This window comes from Oncorhynchus clarkii, chromosome 4, assembly GCF_045791955.1.
Source record: "Oncorhynchus clarkii lewisi isolate Uvic-CL-2024 chromosome 4, UVic_Ocla_1.0, whole genome shotgun sequence".
Classification (NCBI taxonomy): domain Eukaryota; kingdom Metazoa; phylum Chordata; class Actinopteri; order Salmoniformes; family Salmonidae; genus Oncorhynchus; species Oncorhynchus clarkii.
This window is the reverse complement of record NC_092150.1, coordinates 23,289,525-23,317,212: the sequence shown is the minus strand read 5'-3', so window position 1 is coordinate 23,317,212 and position 27,688 is coordinate 23,289,525. Positions and strand designations below refer to the sequence as shown.

Below are 27,688 nucleotides of genomic sequence, written 5' to 3'. Positions count from 1 at the left end.
GCAGGGTAGGCTGAGACAACTGGAGAAGCAGGTAGAAGACCCGGACAGTAGTTCAGCTTGTTTCCACGAGATGGCAGCGTCGTGACGACAAAGCCAGGGGTGTCCGAGTACGAGTGGCTGTTGAGGGATGAGAGTTACATGAGTTGAATGGTTTCTGTGTGGAAGACGCCAATCTGGAGGATGACGCTGTGTGCCAGGTGCGTGATGAAGCCTGTGCCCAATGGCTGCCTGTCCAGGGTGTTAATCCTTAAAGGACGGGTGACAGGTGTTAGATCAATGTCAAGCTCTTGTACTAGCTGGTGATCGATAAAATGACCTCCTGCTCCCAAATCTATCAAGCCTTCTACGTACTTGGTAACCTGCTTCACGGTTATCAATACTGGGACAGAGAATTGCTTCTGGGAGATAAAGACACGCCTGCCTGCATGGCAGCGGGGGAACCCTTATCATCTCTCCATGGGGGGCGAATAGGGAAATGGCTGAGTAGATGATCTTTCCCTCCACAGTATAGGCAGAGCCCTTCTTGGATCCACTTTTGACATTCAATATATGGGAGAGGAGCATGGCCTAACGCATGGGCTCTGGAAGACTCGGATGGGATGACAGAATCATGGAAAGAGGTTTCTGGTTCCTAGGTGGCAGAGTTCTTTGGCGGTCGGCGATGAGGTGGTCGATGGAGATACGAATGTATTGATTTAAATCCTGAAGGTCACCTCTACAGGCCAGCTCTCCCTGTTAAGCCCTCTTCGGTAGATGGTAAGTAAAGCAGCCTCATTCCATTCACTCCCTACAGCCATAGTGCGGAACTCGAGGGCATACTTGGCAGCTGAATTGCGTCCTTGTTTAAGTTCTATGAGGAGGTCTCTAATAAGGATGACCGGAGGGAGAGTGATCGAATACCTCTTTGAAGAGGGTGTGGAAATGGGTCTCGGATCCAAGTTCTGTGCTGTTGGCAGTCCATATGGTGGTGGCCCAATCCAGGGCTTTGCCTGTGAGTAGAGACATGACAAAATCCACCCTGCTCTTGTCAGTGGCGAAGTTAGTGGGGTTGTGATCAATGTATTTGCTGCATTGCATCAGAAATCCCTGACATTTCCCAGGTGAACCGTCATATTTTCCAGGCATGGGTATGAACGAAGGATGACTATTCGTTACGATACCTGGCATTGGAGGAGTAGGGATAGGCTGGCGGAGAAGATTGCAAATTTCCTCCATAAGCTCTTCTTGCTGCGTTACGCTCCTCTGTAGCTCCGCTGAATCCATTTTGTTTTAGGTGAGGTATTCTGTAATGAATACTCAGGGAGAAAAAGGTGTAGATTCACGCACAGAGCATGGCAGATGTTTATTAAGCCTTTGCAGAAGGCAGGAATTGTGGTCGCAGGCAATGGTCAAACACAGGTAGGCAGTCAAAAACAAACAATACCTCACAACCATACATACAGAAAGAACTGGACTAAATAGGGAGCTGATGAGACCAGGTGAGAAATGAACACAGGTGAAGTCAATGAACAAAAATGAAAGACAGGGCTACTTTCCAGAACACAAAGAAACAGGGCTATGTTCAAGATCACAAGGTTCACTAAGAAAAGAAAAGCAGAACTTTACACATAGGGTTTGACATGCTTCATGGAGATGAGAGCCTGGATGTTAATCTGTTCTAACTGTTCTATGTGGAATTACATTTCCAGGACGGCGTTCACCGCACACAAACATAGGGAAACAGGCGTCCAAATTGGTCCTGGGCGTAGGTAGAGTTATAACAAGTGCACCCAACCACCGGCCAGTCAGCCTGCGTGTGATGAGGGGGCTCCAGGCAGCGTGGCCCAGCCAAACCATTTAATGAGCTTAAGATAAAAAAGACTCCAATTTGCCTCCTCACTCGTCCTCACTCCAATCTCCCAATTTGACTCGATGATGATACTGTCGGTAGTGTGCCAATGGTCGCTGGAGAGGGCCACTGCTCATGGTAGCTAACACAGCTAACGCATCCAGAAGTGAGAAGCAGCAACAGTAGCAGCAGTGTAGGATGTGGAAAGGTGAATGTGTGCATAAGCACAGATGGGCAATCAGGGCTAGTGATGATGTGTCATCATAAAGGACAGGGACACATATGAGCTATGATGCTGTGTAGGGTACATGTGAGAGGCTAGGTGTCAGGGAAGTGGACGATGAATGATGAAATTGAAAGCTGAATGATGACCCTCAGTTGTAGATCTGTCACACTTATATTCCCCGTTAAAGCCCCCATGCAGTCTTTTTAATTACATTTTTAAAGGATCACTTTATGTCTAATAAATCCCTGTTTGTGAATATAACTTATATATATAACAATATAATGTTTTTTTAAATAATTTATTTCAGTGAGCCTCCTTGGGCCACGGAAATGCTCAGTCTGATCGTGTGGGTTCTCACATCCCTGATTAGCTGATAGGATGGTCTAAAGCCCACCCCCTTACCCCTTAAAAACATATATATTTTTAAGGGCGCATGGTATTCAACCTGTCAGTTGGAACTGGAGTTGGACCCTGAAAGCGACAAACTTCCACAGGTTTGTAGGCTGCTTTGTCTTGTCATCAAAACAAAAGGCATACATAATGCATCTTAATTTGCTATGTCATTGTTTTACAGTTTTCAATAGGTCACCAGAACAGCCTGTTTGCATGGTGGCCCATCCTGGCCTATATCCTGTCTGCCATCTATTCATTGCAGAATCCTGGCACCATCCCTATGGGGAAGCATGGTGGTGGCAGCATCATGCTGTGGGGATGTTTTTCAGAGGCAGGGACTGGGAGACTAGTCAGGATCAAGGCAAAGATGAACGGAGCAAAGTACAGAGAGATCCTTGATGAAAACCTACTCCAGAGCGCTCAGGACCTCAGACTGGGGTAGAGGTTCACCTTCCAACAGGATAATGAGCCTAAGCACACAGCCAAGACAACGCAGGAGTATCATCGGGACAAGTCTCCGAATGTCCTGTAGTGGCCCAGCCAGAGCCCGGACTTGAACCCGATCAAACATATCTGGAGAGACCTGAAAATAGCTGTGCAGCGACGCTCCCCATCCAACCAGACAGAGCTTGAGAGGATCTGCAGATAGGATCTTGGTGCCCCAAATTTGTAGCATCATACCCAAGAAGACTTGAGGCTGTAATCGCTGCCAAAGTTGCCTCAACAAAGTACTGAGCAAAGGGTCTGAATACTTATGTAAATGTGTTATTTCAGGTTTTTCTAGAAAAGTTTTTGCTTTGTGCTTTGTCATTATGGGGTATTTTGTGTAGATTGATGAGGGAAGAAAATGATTTAATCAATAAAATGAGGCTGTAACGTAACAAAATGTAGAAAAAGTAAAGGGGTCTGAATACTTTCCAAATGCACTGTAGTGCATTAACAGAGTAGTCATAGATGGTATAAAGTACAAACAAACTGTGGTTTTATTTACATTGTCTTCACCAGCTTTCTCCGCCGCTGACATTACTATACACAACTATAATTTCATCCCGCGACAGGAAAGTTGGATGAGTTAGTATTTCACACTTATTGTGCACACACAATTACACTTAGCTTGTCAACAAGAACTTGCTTGGAAGAATCTATTGTGATGGATGGGGTGAACATCTACCGGAGAATCGATCTCCAAGAGGGTGGTTGGTGACGAATGCCACTACACACACTACAAATGTGTTTTAAAATAGTCATACACTCAATCACAGAGAAACCCGTAGACCCTACCCATTGACCAGTCCTACTAAGTAGTTCTAGGGCATGGTTCAACCACTACACCCTCAGATATATCAGAAATTATATATATAACTTTTGTCCCCATAGCAGAGCATTCTTGGACCTATATGTTACTATTCTTTTCAGTACATGTAGTGGCTAAACCATGCCCAATCAAATCGAATCAAAAATGATTTGATGCAACCGCTTTGACGCTTTGCCGTTTGATGGTTCATCGGAAGGGTGTAGCGGGATTTCTTGTAAGTGTCTGGATTAATGTCCAGCTCCTTGAAAGCGGCACCTCTAGCCTTTAGCTCAGTGCAAATGTTGCCTGTAATACATGGCTTCTGGTAGGGATATGTACATACGGTCACTGTGGGGGCGGCATCGTCGATTCACTTATTAATGAAGCCGGTGACTGATGTGGTAAACTCCTCAATGCCATCGGATGAATCCCGGACCATATTCCAGTCTGTGCTACCGAAACAGTCCTGTAGCTTAGCATCCACTTCATCGGACCACTTCCGTAATGACTCCGTCATTGGTACTTCCTGTTTGAGTTTTTGCTTGTAAGCGGGAATTAGGAGGATAGAGTTATGGTCAGATTTGCCAAATGGAGGATGAGAGAGCTTTGTACTCCTCTCTGTGTGTGGAGTAACATGTATTAAAGCGGGCACTAGGAGCGCCGCCTCTGGATGAGCATTTTCTTGTTTGCTTATGGGCTTATACAGGTTGTTGAGTGTGGTCTTAGTGCCAGCATCAGTTTGTGGAGGTAAATAGACAGCTACTAATAATATTGATGAAACTCTCTTGGTAAATAGTGTGGTCTACAGTTCATAATGAGACATTCTAACTCAGGCGAACAAAACCTCAAAACTTCTTTGATATTAGAGATCATGCACCAGCTGTTGTTGACAAAGAGACACACATCACCCCTGCTGATCCTACCTGAGGCCGATGCACAAAAAAACCCAGTTAACTGTATTTTATGTCATTGTTCAGCCACAACTCGGTGAAACATAGGATATAAACCGTTTTTAATGTCCCATTGATAGTCTTGAACGGAGCTCATCCAGTTTGATAGACTTAGTAGAACTTGTCAATGGACAGGGGCAACTCGTCTGTCTGTGAGTGGCTGTATGGCCAATATGAGCTTTTGCAGTTGGTGGTGCTGCAGCCTGCGTCACATCTACCAGGACTTCCAGGATGCCCAGGGAACCCATCCTGGATGGATTAGGGACCTTGTCTGCAGAAAGAAATGGACAGACAAACAAAATATGACCTGCAATACATCAGAACCACTTTCATACCATAGTTTGCTAGATTGAAACTGAACTTTCACTGCCTTCTTACTTTCTGTTTATAGAATGTGGTGACATAATTTAGTTTGTATTGGTAAGTGGTAACACCCTGATCAGTTTCACCTGTTCTCATTATTGTCTCCACCCCCTCCAGGTGTCACTTGTTTTCCCAGTGTATTTATTCCTGTCTCTTTGCACCAGTTCATCTTGTATGTTTCCAAGTCAACCAGCAGTTTTCCTGCTAATTGCATTTTCCTAGTCCTGATCGTTGCCTGTTTCTGGACCTTGTCAGATTGTTGCCCATAAGACACGCCCTTCCTAACTGTATTTTCAAAGAATGGGCCCGTTTGTGGCTATATGCAGAATTGCAATGACCCTGTGCCATTTATGAAAGGGAATTATCCAACTGAGAACAATTCTGCCTACATTATGTCACACTGCCCCTAATTTTTTGACATTTCAATTGTTTTGTCATTTAGTAGACACTCTTATCTAGAGAAACTTATAGGAGCATTTAGGGGTAAGTGCCTTGCTCAAGGGAACACTGGCAGATTTTTCACCTAGTCGGCATGGGGATTCGAACCAGCGACCTTTTGGTTACTGGCCCAGCGCTCTTAACCGCTAGGCTACCTGCCGCACATCAAAGGACTTCATGGGAGGCCTAATCAAACAGGCAAACGCCTGCACCCACTACCACAACCCAGTGCAAAACATATGCATGGTGGAGGGGTCAAGGCTGGGAAAAGGGAAAGACAGTGTTTAATATTCTACTGAACCTGTATTGTTTCTGGAGGATCTGAATAGCAAGGGTTTTCTATGCAATTACAGCGGTGTGACGAACGGCCAGAGGGCCCTGCTTTACACACTTTATTGCTGTGTGCGAGCAAGAAGGTGTCCTTTATTAAAGTTTGTGTGAAACTGAGAACTGTGGTCAGGATACAGCAGGCTACTCGCATTAAATTAATATTCACCAGGATACTGACATTCCAGCTCTACTGGAATCACTTTCATAGATAACTTTGACACCTTCTGGAAACAGAATGATGGAGATGCAAAAAGCAGGAGAACGGGAAAACCGCTGATTGACTTGGAAACATACAAGAGGAACTGGCACAGAGAGACAGGAAACACATGGATAAATACACTGGGGAAAACAAGCATCACCTGGAGGGGGTTGAGACAATAACGAGGACAGGTGAAACTGATCAGGGTACTCAGCTAATCCTCCCTGTTTTGACCCTTGCCTGTTTCTGGACTTTGTACCTGCCTGCCTGACCAGTCTGCCTGCCTTGACCACGAGCCTGACTGCCACTCTGCGCCTCCTAGGCTCTGATCTGGTTTTGACCTTTTTGCCTGTCCACGACCATTCTCTTGCCTACCCCTTTGGATTAATAAACATTGTAAGATTCCAACCATCTGCCTCCTGTGTCTGCTTCTGGGTCTCGCCTTGTGGCATGATTGTAACTCAATCAACAGCTAATGTTCACTTTTTTATTTGGGGCTATGATAGTCTATTACAAATCAGTCTGACTGTACTTTGATAGTATGTCAATCTGAAGGAAGTATGGTTTGAAGTCACTGAAATGAATCTGAAAGGTATTGGAAATGAATCATAAGATCACCAGGGAATAATTTTCTGTGTAGACAATAACATAATTGACATTGCTTTCAGTGATGTGGTGCTAGTCTGATTATGCCTGGTCCTGTCCACGCTCTGTTCTAACGAGTCCTGCGCAGCTTGTGTGCATTGTATTCATGTTCCTGCAAATGTTATCTTTCAGGAACAGCTTATAGCTCCAACCGTTCAAAAGTTAGAGACATATTTGCAGGAGAAAAACAGAAAGCACTCTGTTTATCACAACCGCATTTAGGTTATCAGAGGTTACGCACGTAACCACAGTTTTATGAACTTAGTGACACTTTTATTTTACCCAGAGCTTCTCTTACGACTCCCTTTTCAAATTAGGTGAGCAAATTAGGCGAGCCAGTCCCACAAATTTGCAGCATAAAACTGTACTTTCCCTAGGTTGGGGAGTTAGCTACTAAGGACACTGACGTGACATACAGTACATTTACTTTGCCTTTAGAAAGTATTCACATCCCTTGTTGTTACAAAGTGGGACTAAAATTGATATAATTGTAGTTTTTTGTCAACGATCTACACAAAATACTCTAACATTTGTAAAAAATAAATGAAAAATATACTGAACAAAAATATTAACGCAACATGTAAAGTGTTGGTCAAATGCTTCATGAGCTGAAATAAAAGATCCCAGAAATTTTCCATACGCACAAAAAACATATTTCTCACAAAATGTTGTGCACAAATTGGTTTACTAACCTGTTAGTGAGCATTTCTCCTTTGCCAAGATAATCCATCCACCTGACAGGTGTGGGATATCAAGAAGCTGATCAGCATGATCATTACAAAGGTTCAGCTTGTGCTGGGGACAATAAAAGGCCGCTCTAAAATTTGCAGTTTTGTCACACAGCACAATGCCAAAGATGTCTCCAGGTTTTAAAAACATTTTTTTTTTTAAAACTGTTTATTAAGTTTTGAACATACACACACAGACAAGACAAAGCAATATAAATAATATACTCAACTAGAAACAAAAAAAAATACAAATAAAAATACAAATAAAAAACTAGCTTTAAAGATACCATACTTTAGACAAGTTAAACACACCGGGCAGAAGGCTACAGAGGTTAAAGGGCAATCTATAGTACAGGGACAGGGCAAACATCTCACCATTGTTCCTGTAAACAGTCAAGGGATAAGGGTGGAGAAATGCAACCACTCACAGAGAGTCATGGCCACAGACCGACCATCCACTGGACAAAAAAAAAAAAAGTTTACAATGCTTTAAAATAAAAAAATAAAAAATGATTATTCATGTAGGCGTTAACAAAATGTAAAAATAACTGGGAAAAACAAGCTCACACTTCAGTCTCTGCCTGGGCAAGATGAACAAGGCATCTGCGGACCACTTAAGTCACAGACTTATTTTAGTATTAATTGGAATGCCATCAGAGGATGGACTGTTTAAAGTAAGACCGGAATGGAGCCCAAGCCTCATCAAACAGTTTGGGGTTCCCACGTGAATTTAATTTAATTTTTTCTAGTTTCAGAGAGCACAACACATCCTTCACCCAATATTTATAAGATGGGGGAGCTGCCATCTTCCAGTTCTGTAGTATTAGCCGTCTAGCTAAAAGAGTTGTATAAGCAACAGTGTCCGACTGGATTCTTGATAGGGGGGTACCCATGGGCAGTACTCCAAAAAGGGCTGTAAGGGGAGACGGATCTATAACAGTGTCATATATATCAGAGAAACATTTAAATATTAATTCCCAGAAACCTGACAGTTTATGACAGCCCCAAAACATATGCAACAGTGTGGCTGGTTCCACCTTACATCTGACACAGGTAGGATCAAAATCAGAGAATATTCTTCCAAGTTTGGCCCCCGACCAGTGGATACGGTGAACCACCTTGAATTGAATGAGGCTGTGTCTAGTGCTAAAAGAGGACGAGTGCACCCTGTGCAGCACAGATTCCCAGGCGTCTTCCCCAAGTTCCTCCCCCAAATCCTTTTCCCATCGAGTCTTTAAAGGCACCAAAGAAGGGTTCTGTAAATCATGAATGATTGCATATACATCTGAAATTGCGCCCCTAGGAAGCTTGTTCAGCTCCAAGATGCTCTCTATAGCTGTATTCGCAGGCCTATTGGGAAATCCAGGTGTGTTAGCCCTGACAAAGTTTCTAGTCTGGAGATAGCGGAAAAAGTGGGATTGGGGGAGATTGAACTTTTCCTGCAGCTGAGAAAAAGAGGCAAATGTACCATCAAAGAATAATTGGGCTAGCGAGGAAAGGCCTAGTGAGTGCCAAATGCCAAAAGCCCCATCATTCAAAGATGGAGGAAATAAAATGTTATGATTGATTGGGCCTGATAGAGAAAAGCCTCGGAGGTTAAAGGCTAAACGGAACTGATTCCAAATTTTAAGAGACTGCTTTACAATTGGGTTGGCACACCTTTTGCCTAGGGACACTGGGAGAGACGAGCACAGCACAGAGGAAAGTGCTGCAGGTTTACACGATTCAGACTCCATCTGGACCCAGAGTGGTCTAGGGCCAGTAGGATCAGTCTGCAGCCAGTACAGAACGGCTCTAAAATTTGCAGCCCAGTAGTATGTCTGAAAATTTGGTAGAGCTAAACCCCCCAATGACCTAGGCTTCTGTAAATGTTTTCTACCAATCCGTGGTACCTTGCCATCCCAAATAAAATGCAGGAATGTTTGATCCAGTGAAATAAAAAAAGATTTTGGAATAAAAATGGGTAAACATTGAAATAAATATAGAAATTTGGGCAACACATTCATTTTAATGACATTAATCCTTCCGATAAGAGAAAGGGGTAGCGAATTCCAAAAAGTAAAAGATTGTTTCAATCTGTCTGCTAGAGCAACAAAGTTTTCCTGAAACAATTTTGAATATTTCCTTGTCACTTTTACTCCCAAGTAAGTGAATTGATCCCGGACAATCCTAAACTGAGAACTTGTGAAAGAGCACTTTAAAGCAGCCTTATTTACAGGAAAAAGCTCACTTTTGCCTAGATTCTGCTTGTACCCTGAGATTGATCCAAACTTTTTAAGAACAGATAGGGCACGTGGCAATGAGGTATCGGGATTGGAGATAAACAAAAGGAGGTCGTCAGCATATAGCAAGACTTTCTGCTCCCAGCCCGCCCTGATTATGCCTTGAATGGCATCATTAGAGCGTAGTGCAATGGCGAGAGGCTCGATTGCCAAAGCAAACAACAAGGGGGAGAGTGGGCAACCCTGTCTGGATCCGCGGTGCAAGGGAAAATAGTCAGAGGACAAGTTATTAGTCCGTACCGAAGCCATGGGGGAAAAATAAAGAATCTTTATCCACGCAATGAATTTGGGGCCAAAGCCAAATCTATAAAGGGCAGCTGTTAGGTAGTCCCACTCAACGCGGTCAAACGCTTTTTCGGCATCAAGTGAGACCACCACCTCCGGGTCCTCTGACGCTGGGGAGTACAGTATATTCATAAGGCGCCTAATATTGAAAAATAAATGCCTATTTCTCACAAAGCCAGTCTGGTCAGAGTGTATTACTTGGTGCAGCAAGCCTTCCATATGGATGGCTAAAAGCTTAGCTAGGATTTTGTAATCACAGTTTAAAAGCGAGATTGGGCGATAGGATCCACATTCCAGGGGGTCTTTGTTTTTCTTTAGTAGTAATGAAATTGAAGCCTGATAAAGACTAGGCGACTAGCTTTGAAGTATTGAGGCACTCTGCAAATAGTCGGGACAAGAATGGGCAAAGCAGACCAGAAAACGTCCTGTAAAATTTGGTTGGAAAACCGTCCGGACCCGGTGATTTACCACTTTTCATTGCGGACACTGCTGTTGCAATCTCCTCAAGCGTAAATTCTTCTTCTAGACAGTCATGGGAGTCTGTATCAATTGAAGGCATATTCAAGCCATTAAAGAAGGAGTCAATCAGCAAAGGGTTTGAGGGGATTCAGAGGTGTATAGCGCAGAGTAAAATTGTTTAAATTGATCATTGATCTCTTCATGTATAACTGTGGTGGCACCAGACGGGGTCCTTATTTGTGGGATTAGCCGTGAGGCCTCAGATTTATGGATCTGATGTGCAAGGAGTTTACTGGCCTTGTCGCCTTGTTCATAGACTTTGTTTCGAGCTCGCAAGAGTAACTGTTCAGCTTGCCTGGTAGAAAGCTCATCAAATTCAGATTGGAGTAGTTGGCGCTCTTTATGCAGATCAGAGGAAGGATCCGTAGCATACTTCTCATCCAATGTGGCTATGGACTCGCTCAGGTCCCGAAGTCGCTGGGAGCGAACTCTGTTTTGGTTGGCTGTATAAGAAATAATTTGGCCACGTAGGTATGCTTTGAGAGACTCCCATATGGTAGAGCAGGACATACCTGGTGTTGAATTAGTTTCTAGGAATAAGGTAATTTCAGAAGAAATGAAATTGACAAACTCCTTATCTGAGAGTAAAATGGGGTTGAGACGCCATTGATAACACCTAGGAGGTCGCTGGGGAAACTCTAGTTCAAGCACTAATGGTGAATGGTCAGAGATAACAATACTCTCGTAAGTACACTGCCGAAGGTTAGGCAGAAGTTTTTTGTCCAAAAAGAAGTAATCAATCCGGGAGTATGTTTGATGAACATGAGAATAAAAGGAATACTGTCTATCTGTAGGATGTAGGAAACGCCAGGCCTCAAACATAGCATATTTCTGAAGAAAGGATTGAATAAGTAGGGCACATTTAGATGGGCCTGTATTTGTTTGTGAGGACTTGTCCAGAACTGGGGACATTTTACAGTTGAAATCCCCCCCTAAAATCAACAAATTAGAATCTAAATTGGGAATAGCAGACAGAAAGGAAGAAATGAAACTTGTGTCATCCCAATTGGGAGCATAAACACTAGCCAAAACAAGAGGGGTAGAAAACAGTTCACCAGTTACTATGACGTATCGTCCCTTAGGATCAGCAATAACCTCAGAAGCTACAAAGGGAGTAGCTTTATCAACCAGAATAGCAGCACCTCTTGATTTACTATGAAAGTTTGAGTGGAACACTTGACCAACCCAGTCCTTACGCATCCTAAAATGCTCACCAGTCCTCAAGTGAGTCTCTTGTAGAAATGCAATATTTGCATTCAAACCCTTTAAGTGTGTCAACACCCTCTTACGCTTCATCGGGTTGTTAACCCCTTTGGTATTCCAAGAAATGTACTTGATCGTATTATTTCGGCCCCTCTGGGCATTCCCGTTATTCAACCCTGTCATTAGAGCATAGAATGGAAAAGCAATGAGCGCCCAAAACCCCCAGAATAACTTGTCTCAGAGTAATAATGTACGGTGGTAAATGTTTGGAAAAAAAACAGAAAAAAAAACAGAAAAAAAAACTAAAAAGACAGAATGACAACATTAGAACTGAACAATTCAACCTGCCCCCCCCACCCCCTCCCCCCATCCCAGACAATACCTCCCCAAACGAGGTACAAGCCTAAATAGAACATGTTCTCTTCGCACAGTATGTCTGTGCGAAGAGAACATCACTACACTGACATCAGTGTCAGTACACCACTTGTAGATGTATATAATTGTATTCCCCGTCTTATAACAGGCATTGAGAGAGAAAATAAATAAAATGTATAAAAGCTCTCAGCCAAAAATCTAATTTGAAGTAAGGAAATCATAGTTAGACAATCAAAAATCATAGTAATTATAATAGTAGTCTAGTTGAAGCTGAGACAGTTTACAACCAATACCAAAAAACTATGTATGCGCAACGTTGAACGTTTGCTGGGCATAAATGACGCTCAAAACTTTTAAAATTAAAGTGAGGCCCCAGAAACCGTGTAGCCTCGGGAGACATTTACTGTTTACTGGGTCAATACAAACGGATGCAGTGGGCTTTGGGCGCAGCGACCGGTGGGCTCGATCAATCAGGGGCTTTTCATCTAAGGCAAGAACATCCTTCAGCAGCCCTGAAACGAAATCCGTGGCGCGATGCATTTCCGCGGACTCTGGGATTGATACAAATCTCAGATTATTGCGGCGAGAGGATCCCTCTAAACTCACACAGCTCTCCCTCACCTTTTTCAAATCTGCAGCTAGGCGTTTAACTTCAGTCTCCAGGGATGTAGTTAAATCGGAGACATTAGTAGCGGAGGCCTCCAGTGCTGCAATCGTTGTAGTGTGTGACGCAGTTGTTGTTTTGAGTAATGTAATTGCCGGCACAGTCTCGTTCCGCAGGATGGTTAAATCTGCTTTTAAAGTATCAGAAACCTCCTGTATTCTGGCCTCAATCGTAGCAACCACCTGTGTTTTCATTTCAACTATCTCAGAGCGTAGTAGTTTGATGGCTTGGAGAATGTTCATTTCAGTGCCGCCAGGCCAAGCCGCGCCCCCGGGTAAAGTGTGCGTCCCCGGGCCCTCAGACTCAGGAGAGGGCGGTGATGAGAGCGGGTCTTGTAGGCCGGGTTTTCTCAAAGTCATGCTCTTGGCCTTATGTTTGGTCGACATGCTGACATTCGGAAGCAAAGTAGTCTTGGTTTTTACGGAAAGGGATCACCAAATTAATATTTGAAAATAAATACGGTTCTGCTGCAGAATTCACATAAACTTTAAGAATACCACGGGAGCAAACGGAGAACACGTCAGTCACACATGGCGTCCCCTACCATCCCCCATGTCTCCAAGTTTTGAGGGAGAGTGCAATAGGTATGCTGACTGCAGGAATGTCCATCAGGCCTGTTGCCATATAATTGAATGTTAATTTCTCTACCATAAGCCGCCTCCAATGTCGTTTATAGAATTTGACAGTACGTCCAACCAGCCTCACAACGCAGACCACGTGTAACCACGCCAGCCTCCACTTCATGCTTCTTCACCTGCGGGATCGTCTCAGACCAGCCAACCGGACATCTGATTAAACTGAATAGTATTTCTGTCTGTAATACTGCCTTTTTTAAGGGGGAAATCATTCTGATTGCCTGGGACTGGCTGCACCCCTGCCCAGTAATGTGAAATCCATAGATAAGGCCCTGATTAATTAATTTAAATTGACTTATTTCCTTATATGTAGTGTAACTCAGAAAAAACATTGACATTTTTCCATGTTGTGTTTATATTTTTGTTTAGTATACACTGGAGTTACTTACCAAGATGACATGAAATGATTCTGAGTGTCCTAGTCTCAGTTTTGACTTAATTTGGCCTGAAAATCTATGGCAAGACTTGAAAATGGCTGTGATCAACAACCAACTTGACAGAGCTTGAAGAATTATATAAATAATAATGTTCAAATACTGTACAATCCATGTGGTCAACGCTCTTAGAGACTTACCCAGAAAGACTCAGAGCTGTAATATCTGCCAAAGGTGATTCTAACAGGGGGTTGAATACTCAGCTAATCAAATCAAATCAAATGTTATTGGTCACATACACATGGTTAGCAGATGTTAATGCGAGTGTAGCGAAATGCTTATAATTCTAGTTTCGACCATGCAGTAATATCTAACAAGTAATCTAACAATTTCGGAACATCTACCTTTTACACACAAGTGTAAAGGAATGAATAAGAGTATGTACATAAAAATACACTGCTCAAAAAATAAAGGGAACACTAAAATAACACATCCTAGATCTGAATGAATGAAATATTCTTATTAAATACTTTTTTCTTTACATAGTTGAATGTGCTGACAACAAAATCACACAAAAATTATCAATGGAAATCAAATTTATCAACCCATGGAGGTCTGGATTTGGAGTCACACTCAAAATTAAAGTGGAAAACCACACTACAGGCTGATCCAACTTTGATGTAATGTCCTTAAAACAAGTCAAAAATTAGGCTCAGTAGTGTGTGTGGCCTCCACATGCCTGTATGACCTCCCTACAACGCCTGGGCATGCTCCTGATGAGGTGGCGGATGGTCTCCTGAGGAATCTCCTCCCAGACCTGGACTAAAGCATCCGCCAACTCCTGGACAGTCTGTGGTGCAACGTGGCGTTGGTGGATGGAGCGAGACATGATTGCCAGATGTGCTCAATTGGATTCAGGTCTGGGGAACGGGCGGGCCAGTCCATAGCATCAATGCCTTCCTCTTGCAGGAACTGCTGACACACTCCAGCCACATGAGGTCTAGCATTGTCTTGCATTAGGAGGAACCCAGGGCCAACCGCACCAGCATATGGTCTCACAAGGTGTCTGAGGATCTCATCTCGGTACCTAATGGCAGTCAGGCTACCTCTGGCGAGCACATGGAGGGCTGTGCGGCTCCCCAAAGAAATGCCACCCCACACCATGACTGACCCACCGCCAAACCGGTCATGCTGGAGGATGTTGCAGGCAGCAGAATGTTCTCCACGGCGTCTCCAGACTCTGTCACGTCTGTCACATGTGCTCAGTGTGAACCTGCTTTCATCTGTGAAGAGCACAGGGCGCCAGTGGCGAATTTTCCAATCTTGGTGGTCTCTGGCAAATGCCAAACGTCCTGCACGGTGTTGGGCTGTAAGCACAACCCCCACCTGTGGACGTCGGGACCTCATACCACCCTCATGGAGTCTGTTTCTGACCGTTTGAGCAGACACATGCACATTTGTGGCCTGGAGATAATTTTGCAGGGCTCTGGCAGTGCTCCTCCTGCTCCTCCTTGCACAAAGGCGGAGGTAGCGGTCCTGCTGCTGGGTTGTTGCCCTCCTACGGCCTCCTCCACGTCTCCTGATGTACTGGCCTGTCTCCTGGTAGCGCCTCCATGCTCTGGACACTACGCTGACAGACACAGCAAACCTTCTTGCCACAGCTCGCATTGATGTGCCATCCTGGATGAGCTGCACTACCTGAGCCACTTGTGTGGGTTGTAGACTCCGTCTCATGCTACCACTAGAGTGAAAGCACCGCCAGCATTCAAGAGTGACCAAAACATCAGCCAGGAAGCATAGGAACTGAGAAGTGGTCTGTGGTCACCACCTGCAGAACCACTCCTTTATTGGGGGTGTCTTGCTAATTGCCTATAATTTCCACCTGTTGTCTATTCCATTTGCACAACAGCATGTGAAATTTATTGTCAATCAGTGTTGCTTCCTAAGTGGACAGTTTTATTTCACAGAAGTGTGATTGACTTGGAGTTACATTGTGTTGTTTAAGTGTTCCCTTTATTTTTTTGAGCAGTGTATATGAATGAGCGATGGCCGAACAGCATAGGCAAGATGCAGTAGATGGTATAGAGTACAGTATATTCATATGAGATGAGTAATGTAGGGTATATAAACATTATATAAAGTGGCATTGTTTAAAGTGACTAGTGATACATTTATTACATCCAATTTTTTATTATTACGGTGGCTAGAGATTTTAGTCAGTATGTTGGCAGCAGCCACTCAATGTTAGTGATGGCTGTTTAACAGTCTGATGGTCTTTAGATAGAAGCTGTTTTTCAGTCTCTCGGTCCCAGCTTTGATGCACCTGTACTGACCTTGCCTTCTGGATGATAGCGGGGTGAACAGGCAGTGGCTCGGGTGGTTGTTGTCCTTGATGATCTTTTTGCCTTCCTGTGACATCGGGTTGTGTAGGTGTCCTGGAGGGCAGGTAGTTTGCCCCCGGTGATGAGTTGTGCAGACCTCACTACCCTCTGGAGAGCCTTACGGTGGTGGGCGGAGCAGTTGCCATACCAGGTGGTGATACAACCCGACAGGATGCTCTCGATTGTGCATCTGTAAAAGTTTGTGAGTGTTTCTCGTGACAAGCCAAATTTCTTCAGCCTGCTGAGGTTGAAGAGGCGCTGCTGCGCCTTCTTCACGATGCTGTCTGTGTGGGTGGACCATTTCAGTTTGTCTGTGATGTGTATGCCAAGGAACTTAAAACCTTCCACCTTCTCCACTACTGTACCGACGATGTGGATAGGGGGGTGCTCCCTCTGCTCTTTCCTGAAGTCCATGATCATCTCCTTTGTATTGTTGATGTTGAGTGTGAGGTTATTTTCCTGACACCACACTCCGAGGGCCTTCACCTCCTCCCTGTAGGCCGTCTCGTCGTTGTTGGTAATCAAGCCTACCACTGTAGTGTCGTCTGCAAACTTGATGATTGAGTTGGAGGCGTGCATGGCCACGTAGTCATGGGTGAACACCTTCCTAATTTTGAGTTGCACCCCCTTTTGCCCTCAGAAAAGCCACAATTCGTTTGGGGGATGGGCACTACAAGGTTTCGAAAGCATTCCACAGGGATGGTTACCCATGTTTACTCCTATGGTTCCCACAGTTGTGTGAAGTTGGTCGGATGTTCTTTGGGTGGTGGACCATTCTGATGTACACAGGAAACTTGAGCATGAAAAACCCAGCAGCATTGTAGTTCTTGACACACTCAAACCGCCTGACACCTACAACCATACCCTGTTCAAAGGGCACTTAAATATTTTTTCTTGCCCATTCACTCTCTGAATGGCACACATCTACTCTGATTGAAGTGAATTTAACAGGTGACATCAATAAGGGACCATAGCTTTCATCTGGATTCACCTGGTCAGTTTGTCATGGAAAGAGCAGCTATACTCAGTGTATTAGTGTTTTATACTGAACAAAAATATAAACGCAACATGTAAAGAAAGTGTTGGTCCCATGTTTCATGATCTGAAATAAAAAAAGCTATCGATCGATCGATCGATCTATCTATCTATCTATCTATCTATCTATCTATCTATCTATCTATCTATCTATCTATCTATCTATCTATCTATCTATCTATCTATCTATCTATCTATCTATCTATCTATCTATCTATCTATCTATCTATCTATCTATCTATCTATCTATCTATCTATCTATCTATCTATCTATCTATCTATCTATCTATCTATCTATCTGTCTGTTAGCTTGAAAATACAATGAGTGGTACTCAGTGATGTGCTATGTTGGATTTGCCCCAAACATAAGGCTTTGTACGCAGGACATAAAGTTAATTTCCACCTTTTTTTGCAGTTTTACTTCAGTGCCTTATTTCAAGCAGATGCATATTTTGGAAAATGTGTATTCTGTACAGGCTTTCTTCTTTTCACTCTGTCACTTAGGTTAGTATTGTGGAGTAACTTCAATGTTGTTTATCCAGCCTCAGTTTTCTCCTTTAACAGCCATTCAACTCTAACTGTTTTAAAGTCACCATTACTCCTAAGTGGCGCAGCTGTCTAAGGCAGTGCATCTCAGTGCTAGAGGTGTCACTACAGACACCCTGGTTCAAATCCAGGCTGTATCACAACTGGCCGTGATTGGGAGTCCCAAAGTGCGGCGCACAATTGCCCCAGCTTTGTCCGGATTTGGGCTGTGTAGGTCGTAATTGTTAGTAAGAGTTTTTTTTTACTGACTTGCCTAGTTAAATAAAGGTTAAATAAAAAATGTAAAAATATATAAATAAAATGGCCCCATGGTAAAATCCCTGAGCGGTTTCCTTCCTCCATGGCAACTGATTTAGGAAGGACGCCTGTATCTTTGTTGTGACTGTGTATTGATAAACCATCCAAAGTGTAATTAATAACTTGGAAAAACCTCCCTGATCTTTATGGTTGAATCTGTTTTTGAAATTCACTACTCAACTGAGGGACCTTACAGATAATTGTATGTGTGGGGTACAGAGATGAGATAGTCATTCAAAAATCATGTTAAACACTATTATTGCACACAGAGTGAGTCCATGCAACTTATTACGTAACTTGTTATGCAAGCCTTGACTCCTGAACTTATTTAGGCTTGCCATAACAAAGGGGTTGAATACTTATTGACTCAAGACATATCAATCACATTTATTAATTTTTTAATTAAAAAAAAATCGAAAAACATGATTCCACTTTGTCAATTAGGTTAGTATTGTTGAGTAACTACAATGTTGTTGACTTAAATATTTTTTTGTCAATTTTATCTTCTTTTGGCTTTGCATTTTAAATTAAAGAACGACTATGAGGTTAAAGTGTCATGTATTGTCATATTATGTCTTGTTCCTGTTCTTTCTCTTCACTTCGTCTCCCTCTGCTGGTCGTATTAGGTTACCTTCTCTTCCTCTCCTTCTCCCAGCTGTTCCTCAGCTTCTCTAAACTACCTCGTTCACCCTTTTCCCACCTGTTCCTTTTTTCCCTCTGATTAGGTCTCTATTTCTCTCTCTGTTCCTGCTGCTGTCTTTGTCAGATTCTCGTTTGAGTTTCTCATGCCAGAACCAAACTATCGTCTCGTTTGCTTCACCCTTGTCCCGTCCTGTCGGAATCTGCCTGTTCATCTGATGCTACGTGTGATCAGGTACCTCTGTCCTCTACGACCCGCGCCTACCCAGAGAGACCAGCAGTCTGTCGCCGCTAACCCAGCTATTCTCCTCTGCTGCTAAGAAGGGGACTCTAACCCAGCTATTCTCCTCTGCTGCTAGAAGGGGGACTCTTCTGTAAATATCAGAAGGACTTTATGATTCATTTATCGCCCTCTCTGCGGGTTGTCTATTTTGCCATTATATACATCTGTGTTTTGACATTAAAGGACTCTGTTTTTGTTAAACCGCTTTTGGGTCCTCACTCACGTGCATAACAGAAGAATCTGACCAAGAATGGACCCAGCGACTTCGGATCCTCTCCACTCAGCCGTCGAGATCCAGGGAGCGATGCTAGGCAGACACGAGCAGGAATTGTCTGCTGCTCGACATGCCGTTGAGACCCTGGCCGCCCAAGTCTCCGACCTCACAGAACAGATTCAACATCTCCGCCTCGATCCACCGGCCACTTCCAGGGCTTTCGAATCTCCGGAGCCCAGAATCAATAACCCGCCGTGTTACTCTGGGGAGCCCACTGAATGCCGCTCGTTCCTCACCCAGTGTGATATTGTGTTTTCTCTCAAGCCCAACACTTACTCCAGGAGCACAGCTCGTATCGCCTACGTCATATCTCTCCTTACTGGACGGGCTCGTGAGTGGGGCACGGCAATCTGGGAGGCGAGGGCTGAGTGTACTAACCAGTATCAGGACTTTAAGGAGGAGATGATACGGGTTTTTGATCGTTCTGTTTTTGGGGAGGAAGCTTCCAGGGTCCTGTCTTCCCTATGTCAAGGTAATCGATCCATAACAGATTACTCTATTGAGTTTCGCACTCTTGCTGCCTCCAGTGACTGGAACGAGACGGCTTTGCTCGCTCGTTTCCTGGAGGGTCTCCGCGCGGAGGTAAAGGATGAGATTCTCTCCCGGGAGGTTCCTTCCAGAGTGGATTCCTTGATTGAACTCGCTATTCGCATAGAGCGACGGGTTGATCTTCGTCACCGAGCTCGTGGAAAGGAGCTCGCGTTCTCCGTTGCCCCCCTCTCCGCATCACTACCATCTTCCTCCGCCGGCTCGGGTGCTGAGCCTATGCAGCTGGGGGGTATCCGCATCTCGACTAAGGAGAGGGAACGGAGAATCACCAACCGCCTCTGTCTCTATTGCGGTTCCGCTGGTCATTTTGTCACTTCATGTCCAGTAAAAGCCAGAGCTCATCACTAAGCGGAGGGCTACTGGTGAGCGCTACTACTCTGGTCTCTCCTTCAAGATCCTGCACTACCTTGTCGGTCCATCTACGCTGGACCGGTTCGTCAGCTTCCTGCAGTGCCTTGATAGACTCTGGGGCAGAGGGCTGTTTTATGGACGAGACCTGGGCTCGGGAACATGACATTCCTCTCAGACAGTTAAGGGAGCCCACGGCCTTGTTCGCTTTGGATGGTAGTTCTCTCCCCAGGATTCAGCGTGAGACGCTACCTTTAACCCTCACTGTCTCTGGTAATCATAGCGAAACCCTTTCTTTTTTAATTTTTCGTTCACCTTTTACACCTGTTGTTTTGGGCCATCCCTGGCTAGTTTGTCACAATCCTTCTATTAATTGGTCTAGTAATTCTATCCTCTCCTGGAACGTCTCTTGTCATGTGAAATGTTTAATGTCTGCTATCCCTCCTGTTTCCTCTGTCTCTTCTTCACAGGAGGAGCCTGGTGATTTGACGGGGGTGCCGGAGGAATATCACGATCTGCGCACGGTGTTCAGTCGGTCCAGGGCCACCTCTCTTCCTCCGCACCGGTCGTATGATGGTAGTATTGATCTCCTTCCGGGAACCACTCCCCCCCGGGGTAGACTATACTCTCTGTCGGCTCCCGAACGTAAGGCTCTCGAAGATTATTTGTCTGTAGCTCTTGACGCCGGTACCATAGTCCCCTCCTCCTCTCCCGCCGGAGCGGGGTTTTTTTTTGTTAAGAAGAAGGACGGGTCCCTGCGCCCCTGCATAGATTATCGAGGGCTGAATGACATAACAGTGAAGAATCGTTATCCGCTCCCTCTTATGTCTTCAGCCTTCGAGATCCTGCAGGGAGCCAGGTTTTTCACTAAGTTGGACCTTCGTAACGCTTACCATCTCGTGCGCATCAGGGAGGGGGACGAGTGGAAAACGGCGTTTAACACTCCGTTAGGGCACTTTGAATACCGGGTTCTTCCTTTCGGCCTCGCTAACGCTCCAGCTGTCTTTCAGGCATTAGTCAATGACGTCCTGAGAGACATGCTGAACATCTTTGTTTTCGTTTACCTTGACGATATCCTGATTTTTTCACCGTCACTCCAGATTCATGTTCAGCACGTTCGACGTGTCCTCCAGCGCCTTTTAGAGAATTGTCTTTTTGTGAAGGCTGAGAAGTGCACTTTTCATGCCTCCTCCGTCACATTTCTCGGTTCTGTTAATACCGCTGAAGGCATTAAGATGGATCCCGCTAAGGTCCAAGCTGTCATTGATTGGCCCGTTCCTAAGTCACGCGTCGAGCTGCAGCGCTTTCTCGGCTTCGCGAATTTCTATCGTCGTTTCATCCGTAATTTCGGTCAGGTGGCAGCTCCTCTCACAGCCCTTACTTCTGTCAAGACGTGCTTTAAGTGGTCCGTTTCCGCCCAGGGAGCTTTTGATCTCCTCAAGAATCGTTTTACATCCGCTCCTATCCTTGTTACACCTGACGTCTCTAGACAGTTCGTTGTCGAGGTTGACGCGTCAGAGGTGGGCGTGGGAGCCATTCTTTCTCAGCGCTCCCTCTCTGACGACAAGGTCCACCCTTGCGCGTATTTTTCTCATCGCCTGTCGCCGTCGGAACGTAACTATGATGTGGGAAACCGCGAACTGCTCGCCATCCGCTTAGCCCTAGGCGAATGGCGACAGTGGTTGGAGGGGACGACCGTTCCTTTTGTCGTTTGGACTGACCATAGGAACCTTGAGTACATCCGTTCTGCCAAACGACTTAATGCGCGTCAGGCTCGTTGGGCGCTGTTTTTCGCTCGTTTCGAGTTCGTAATTTCTTATCGTCCGGGCTCTAAGAACACCAAGCCTGATGCTTTATCTCGTCTCTTCAGTTCTTCAGTAGCCTCCACTGACCCCGAGGGGATTCTCCCTGAGGGGCGTGTTGTCGGGTTGACTGTCTGGGGAATTGAGAGGCAGGTAAAGCAAGCACTCACTCACACTCCGTCGCCGCGCGCTTGTCCTAGGAACCTTCTTTTCGTTCCCGTTCCTACTCGTCTGGCCGTTCTTCAGTGGGCTCACTCTGCAAAGTTAGCCGGCCACCCCGGCGTTCGAGGTACGCTTGCTTCCATTCGCCAGCGTTTTTGGTGGCCCACTCGGGAGCATGACACGCGTCGTTTCGTGGCTGCTTGTTCGGTCTGCGCGCAGACTAAGTCCGGTAACTCCCCTCCTGCCGGCCGTCTCAGACCGCTTCCCATTCCCTCTCGACCGTGGTCTCACATCGCCTTAGATTTTATCACCGGACTGCCTTCGTCAGCGGGGAAGACTGTTATTCTTACGGTTGTCGATAGGTTCTCTAAGGCGGCTCATTTTATTCCCCTCGCTAAGCTCCCTTCTGCTAAAGAGACGGCACAAATCATCATCGAGAATGTTTTCAGAATTCATGGCCTTCCGTCAGACGTCGTTTCGGACAGGGGTCTGCAATTCACGTCTCAATTTTGGAGGGAGTTTTGCCGTTTGATTGGGGCTTCCGTCAGTCTCTCTTCCGGCTTTCACCCCCAGTCTAACGGTCAAGCAGAACGGGCCAATCAGACTATTGGTTGCATCTTACGCAGTCTTTCTTTTCGTAACCCTGCGTCTTGGTCAGAACAGCTCCCCTGGGCAGAATACGCCCACAACTCGCTTCCTTCGTCTGCGACCGGGCTATCTCCTTTTCAGAGTAGCCTCGGGTACCAGCCTCCGCTGTTCTCGTCTCAGTTCGCCGAGTCCAGCGTCCCCTCCGCTCAGGCTTTTGTCCAACGTTGCGAGCGCACCTGGAAGAGGGTCAGGTCTGCACTTTGCCGTTATAGGGCGCAGACTGTGAGAGCCGCTAATAAGCGTAGAACTAAGAGTCCTAGATATTGTCGCGGTCAGCGAGTTTGGCTCTCCACTCAGAACCTTCCCCTTAAGACAGCTTCTCGCAAGTTGACCCCGCGGTTCATTGGTCCATTCCGTATTTCTCAGATCATTAATCCTGTCGCAGTGCGACTTCTTCTTCTGCGATATCTTCGTCGCGTCCACCCGGTCTTCCATGTCTCCTGTGTTAAGCCCGTTCTTCGCGCCCCCGCTCGTCTTCCACCCCCCCCCATCCTTGTCGAGGGCGCACCTATCTACAGGGTCCGTAAGATTTTGGACATGCGTCCTCGGGGCCGTGGTCATCAGTACCTAGTGGATTGGGAGGGGTACGGTCCTGAGGAAAGGAGTTGGGTTCCCTCTCGGGACGTGCTGGACCGTTCGCTGATCGATGATTTCCGCCGTTGCCGCCAGGTTTCCTCCTCGAGTGCGCCAGGAGGCGCTCGGTGAGTGGGGGGGGTACTGTCATGTATTGTCATATTATGTCTTGTTCCTGTTTTTTCTCTTCACTTCGTCTCCCTCTGCTGGTCGTATTAGGTTACCTTCTCTTCCTCTCCTTCTCCCAGCTGTTCCTCATCTTCTCTAAACTACCTCATTCACCCTTTTCCCACCTGTTCCTTTTTTCCCTCTGATTAGGTCTCTATTTCTCTCTCTGTTCCTGCAGCTGTCTTTGTCAGATTCTCGTTTGAGTTTCTCATGCCAGAACCAAACTATCGTCTCGTTTGCTTCACCCTTGTCCCGTCCTGTCGGAATCTGCCTGTTCATCTGATGCTACGTGTGATCAGGTACCTCTGTCCTCTACGACCCGCGCCTACCCAGAGAGACCAGCAGTCTGTCGCCGCTAACCCAGCTATTCTCCTCTGCTGCTAAGAAGGGGACTCTAACCCAGCTATTCTCCTCTGCTGCTAGAAGGGGGACTCTTCTGTAAATATCAGAAGGACTTTATGATTCATTTATCGCCCTCTCTGCGGGTTGTCTATTTTGCCATTATATACATCTGTGTTTTGACATTAAAGGACTCTGTTTTTGTTAAACCGCTTTTGGGTCCTCACTCACGTGCATAACATAAAGTGCACACTGTCAGCTTTAATGTGAGGGTATTTTAGTACACCATGTCTAGCTTGTGACTCAACAAATTTGTTGGATGCAGTTGCCGGTTTGTTTTGGTTGTGTTTCAGATTATTTTGTGCCTAATGGAAATGAATGGTGTATAATGGAGTCACTTTTATTGTAAAAAAATAAATATACACTACCGTTCAAAAGTTTGGGGTAACTAAGAAATGTCCTTGTTTTTTAAAGAAAAACACATTTTTTTGCAACATCAAATTGATCAGAAATACAGTATAGCCATTGTTAATGTTGTAAATGACTATTGTAGCTGGAAACAGCTGATTTTGGGGGGGAATATCTACATAGGTGTACAGAGGCCCATTATCAGCAACCATCACTTCTGTGTTCCAGTGGCATGTTGTGTTAGCTAATTCAAGTTTATAATTTTAAAAGGCTAATTGTTCATTAGGAAACCCTTTTGCAATTATGTTAGCACAGATGAAAACTGGCCTTCTTTAGACTAGTTGAGTATCTGGAGCATCAGCATTTGTGGGTTCGGTTACAGGTTCAAAATGGCCAGAAACAAAGACCTTTCTTCTGGAACTCGTCAGTCTATTCTTGTTCTGAGAAATTAAGTATTTTCCATGTGAGAAATTGCCAAGAAAACTGAAGATCTCATGCAACGCTGTGTACTACTCCCTTCACAGAACAGCGCAAACTGTCTCTAGCCAGAATAGAAAGAGGAGTGGGAGGCCATGGTGCACAGCTGAGCAAGTGGACATGTACATTAGAGTGTCTAGTTTGAGAAACAGACCCCTCACAAGTCCTCAACTGGCAGCTTCAATAAATAGTACCTGCAAAAGTAGTTAACAGTGAAGAGGCAACCTTTTAGGCAGAGTTCCTCTATTCAGTGTCTGTCTTCTTTTACCCATCTTAATCTTTACTTTTTATTGGCCAGTCTGATATATGTCTTGTTCTTTGTAGCCACCCTTTGCCTTGATGACAGCTTTGCACATTCGTGGCATTCTCTCAACGTGCTTCACCTGGAATGCTTTTCCAACCGTCTTGAAGGAGTTCCCACATATGCTGATCACCTGTTGGCTGCTTTTCCTTCACTCTGTGGTCCAACTCATCCCAAACCATCTCAATTGAGTTGAGGTCGGGTGATTGTGGACGCCAGGTCATCTGATGCAGCACCATCACTCTCCTTCTTGGTCAAATAGCCCTTACACAGTCTGGAGATGTGTTTTCAGTCATTGTCCTGTTGAAAAACAAATTATTGTCCCACTAAGCGCAAACCAGATGGGATGGCATATCGCTGCAGAATGCTGTGGTACCCATGCTGGTTAAGTGTGCCTTGAATTCTAAGTAAATCACTGACAGTGTCACCAGCAAAGCACCCCCACACCATCACACTTCCTCCGCCATGCTTCACGGTGGGAACCAAAGGACAGATGTCCACCGGTTTAATGTCCATTACTCATGTTTCTTGGCCCAAGCAAGTCTCTTCTTATTATTGGTGTCCTTTAGTAGTGGTTTCTTTGCAGCAAATCAACCATGAAGGCCTGATTCACGCAGTCTGCATTGAACAGTGGATGTTGAGATGTGTCTGTTACTTGAACTCCGTGAAGCATGTATTTTGGCTGCAATCTGAGGTGCAGTTAACTCTAATGAACTTATCCTCTGCAGCAGAGATAACTCTGGGTCTTTGATTCCTGTGGCTGTCCTCATGAGAGCCAGTTTCATCATAGCGCTTGATGGTTTTTGTGACTACACTTGAAGAAACGTTCAAAGTTGTTGAAATTTTCCGGATTGACTGACCTTCATGTCTTAAAGTAATGATGAACTGTCATTTCTCTTTGCTTATTCTTACCATAATATAGACTTGGTCTTTTACCAAATAGGGCTATCTTCTGTATACCACCCCTACCTTGTCACAACGCAACTGATTGGCTGAAACGCATTAAGAAGGAAAGAAATTCCACAAATTAACTTTTAACAAGGCTACTTACTTTGCCTTGTCTTAACAGGAGATCAGAGACTGTTGCAGCCTGCCTGCCTTGGTGGAGTATAGAGCTCCACCTTGGAGTTAAAGAAGCTTAACAAATAGATTACAGGTATGAGACACAGCCACTAAATAAGACAATCTGAATTGGTGAAAAAGAAGAAAGAGGACCAATATAAGTCAGAAAATGAGGATGTATTTGCCTGAGGAAAAGCTGAAAGTAGGCTGGCAACAGATGTGCAGGGCAGTGAAGTTTAATTGAAATGCCAGCAGCGATGGTCTTATCTCCACGGTACAGGAGCCTGCTGCCAGTCAGAACATCAGTTAAATGTCATTTTACCTAAGTCTGAATCAGCCTGCCACAATCCCTGCTCCTGTGATGGCAAGGAGGGGGGGGGGGGGGGGGGGGCAGGGAGGAGTGAGGTTTGTAATAGGATTTCAGTAGCACACAGTTCACTTCCACCACCTGGACTAAGTTGGTAATTTGATATGGTCCATCAATAGGATTCATTTACTGTACAATTATAATATTATTGTCATTATTTATATATTTATTAAAACCTCTCCCCTGATCCTAATCAGGATCCTGGTGGAGGAGTGGGACCCCAGGACATATCCCTCACCTAGCCATGAATTCATGTTTTAAAGCCAAGCTGGCCCCATGGTAGCCTGCCTGTTTCAGCATGATCATCTGCTAGGCCACCGTTTCACCACGCTATCTGTTGACAGACATGTCTTTTCATCTCTACTTTATAGTGTGTTGTGCTATCATGTGTTGAAGCACACTTTCTTATCTCTATTCAGGCATAATAATCAGTCATTATATACAATTGACTGTGTTGTGTTGACATCGTGAACTTCCCCCCTTTTCTCATTCAGTCCATTGCTGATATTTCTACCCGTTCATATCAACCCCTTTTTTCTTGTTCACAAATTCTACCAATCTAATGGAATGTTCACATTTTTCTTTCAGAGGGTGATTTTCAACATTGTCAACTTCAGCAAGACCAAGAGCCTGTACAGGGATGGCATGTCTCCCGTGGTGAAGTCCACCAGCCGGCCTAAATGGTACAGTCACACTTTAAAGAAAACTAAAACAAAAAACACGTCACTTAATGTGATAGAAGGGAGTGTCCTATCTTTATGATGAAAGCTTAAACCCAAATGTTAACTGAGGTTTTACTTTAAACCTGAAACTTTCATGTTTATTATGATAGGAGAACCTACATGTAGTCAACCTCAGGCCATAACAGATAGCTAAATCCAGCAAAACTGTCAGAATCAGAGTCATCTAACAGGTGCATAAAGGGGCTGTTGATCTCACTCAACACGTCTATACCAATGAAGTTGAGGGTAGATTTGTAGATGTTCTGTCCAAAGTACTACTTGCTTGTGGATCATTCAGTTGTCCTCTAATTTCTCTGAAACTATCTGTTCAACCTGTGCGTCTTTAGTTTTCCAGACCTTAAAAATAGGGTGTTTGAAGTTGTGAGATTGGAGATGTTGCTAAAGATGTTTTGTTTCCATGACAGCGATGGTCTGGTAGTTTGAGGGACAGTGACAGGGATGTTGATTAGATAATTAGAACTGAGACGAGAACAGCTGCATACGTAACACTTTGTCGTAGACGTGGACCTACGTAGGTTTCATTTTCTCCTGTAACTGAAAACTGTCCTCTGTGTC

General features: G+C 44.9%; 1 protein-coding gene across 3 annotated transcripts in view; it reads left to right on the top strand.

The window, feature by feature from the left end:
* Positions 1–27,688, top strand: part of LOC139406612 (cytosolic carboxypeptidase 6-like) — a 465,185-nt gene that overhangs the window by 183,303 nt on the left and 254,194 nt on the right. For all 3 annotated transcript variants that reach the window (XM_071149384.1, XM_071149383.1, XM_071149385.1), the window contains exon 4: positions 26,979–27,073. In XM_071149384.1, the coding sequence (XP_071005485.1) occupies positions 26,979–27,073 (95 nt within the window). The remainder of the gene's footprint in view (positions 1–26,978; positions 27,074–27,688) is intronic.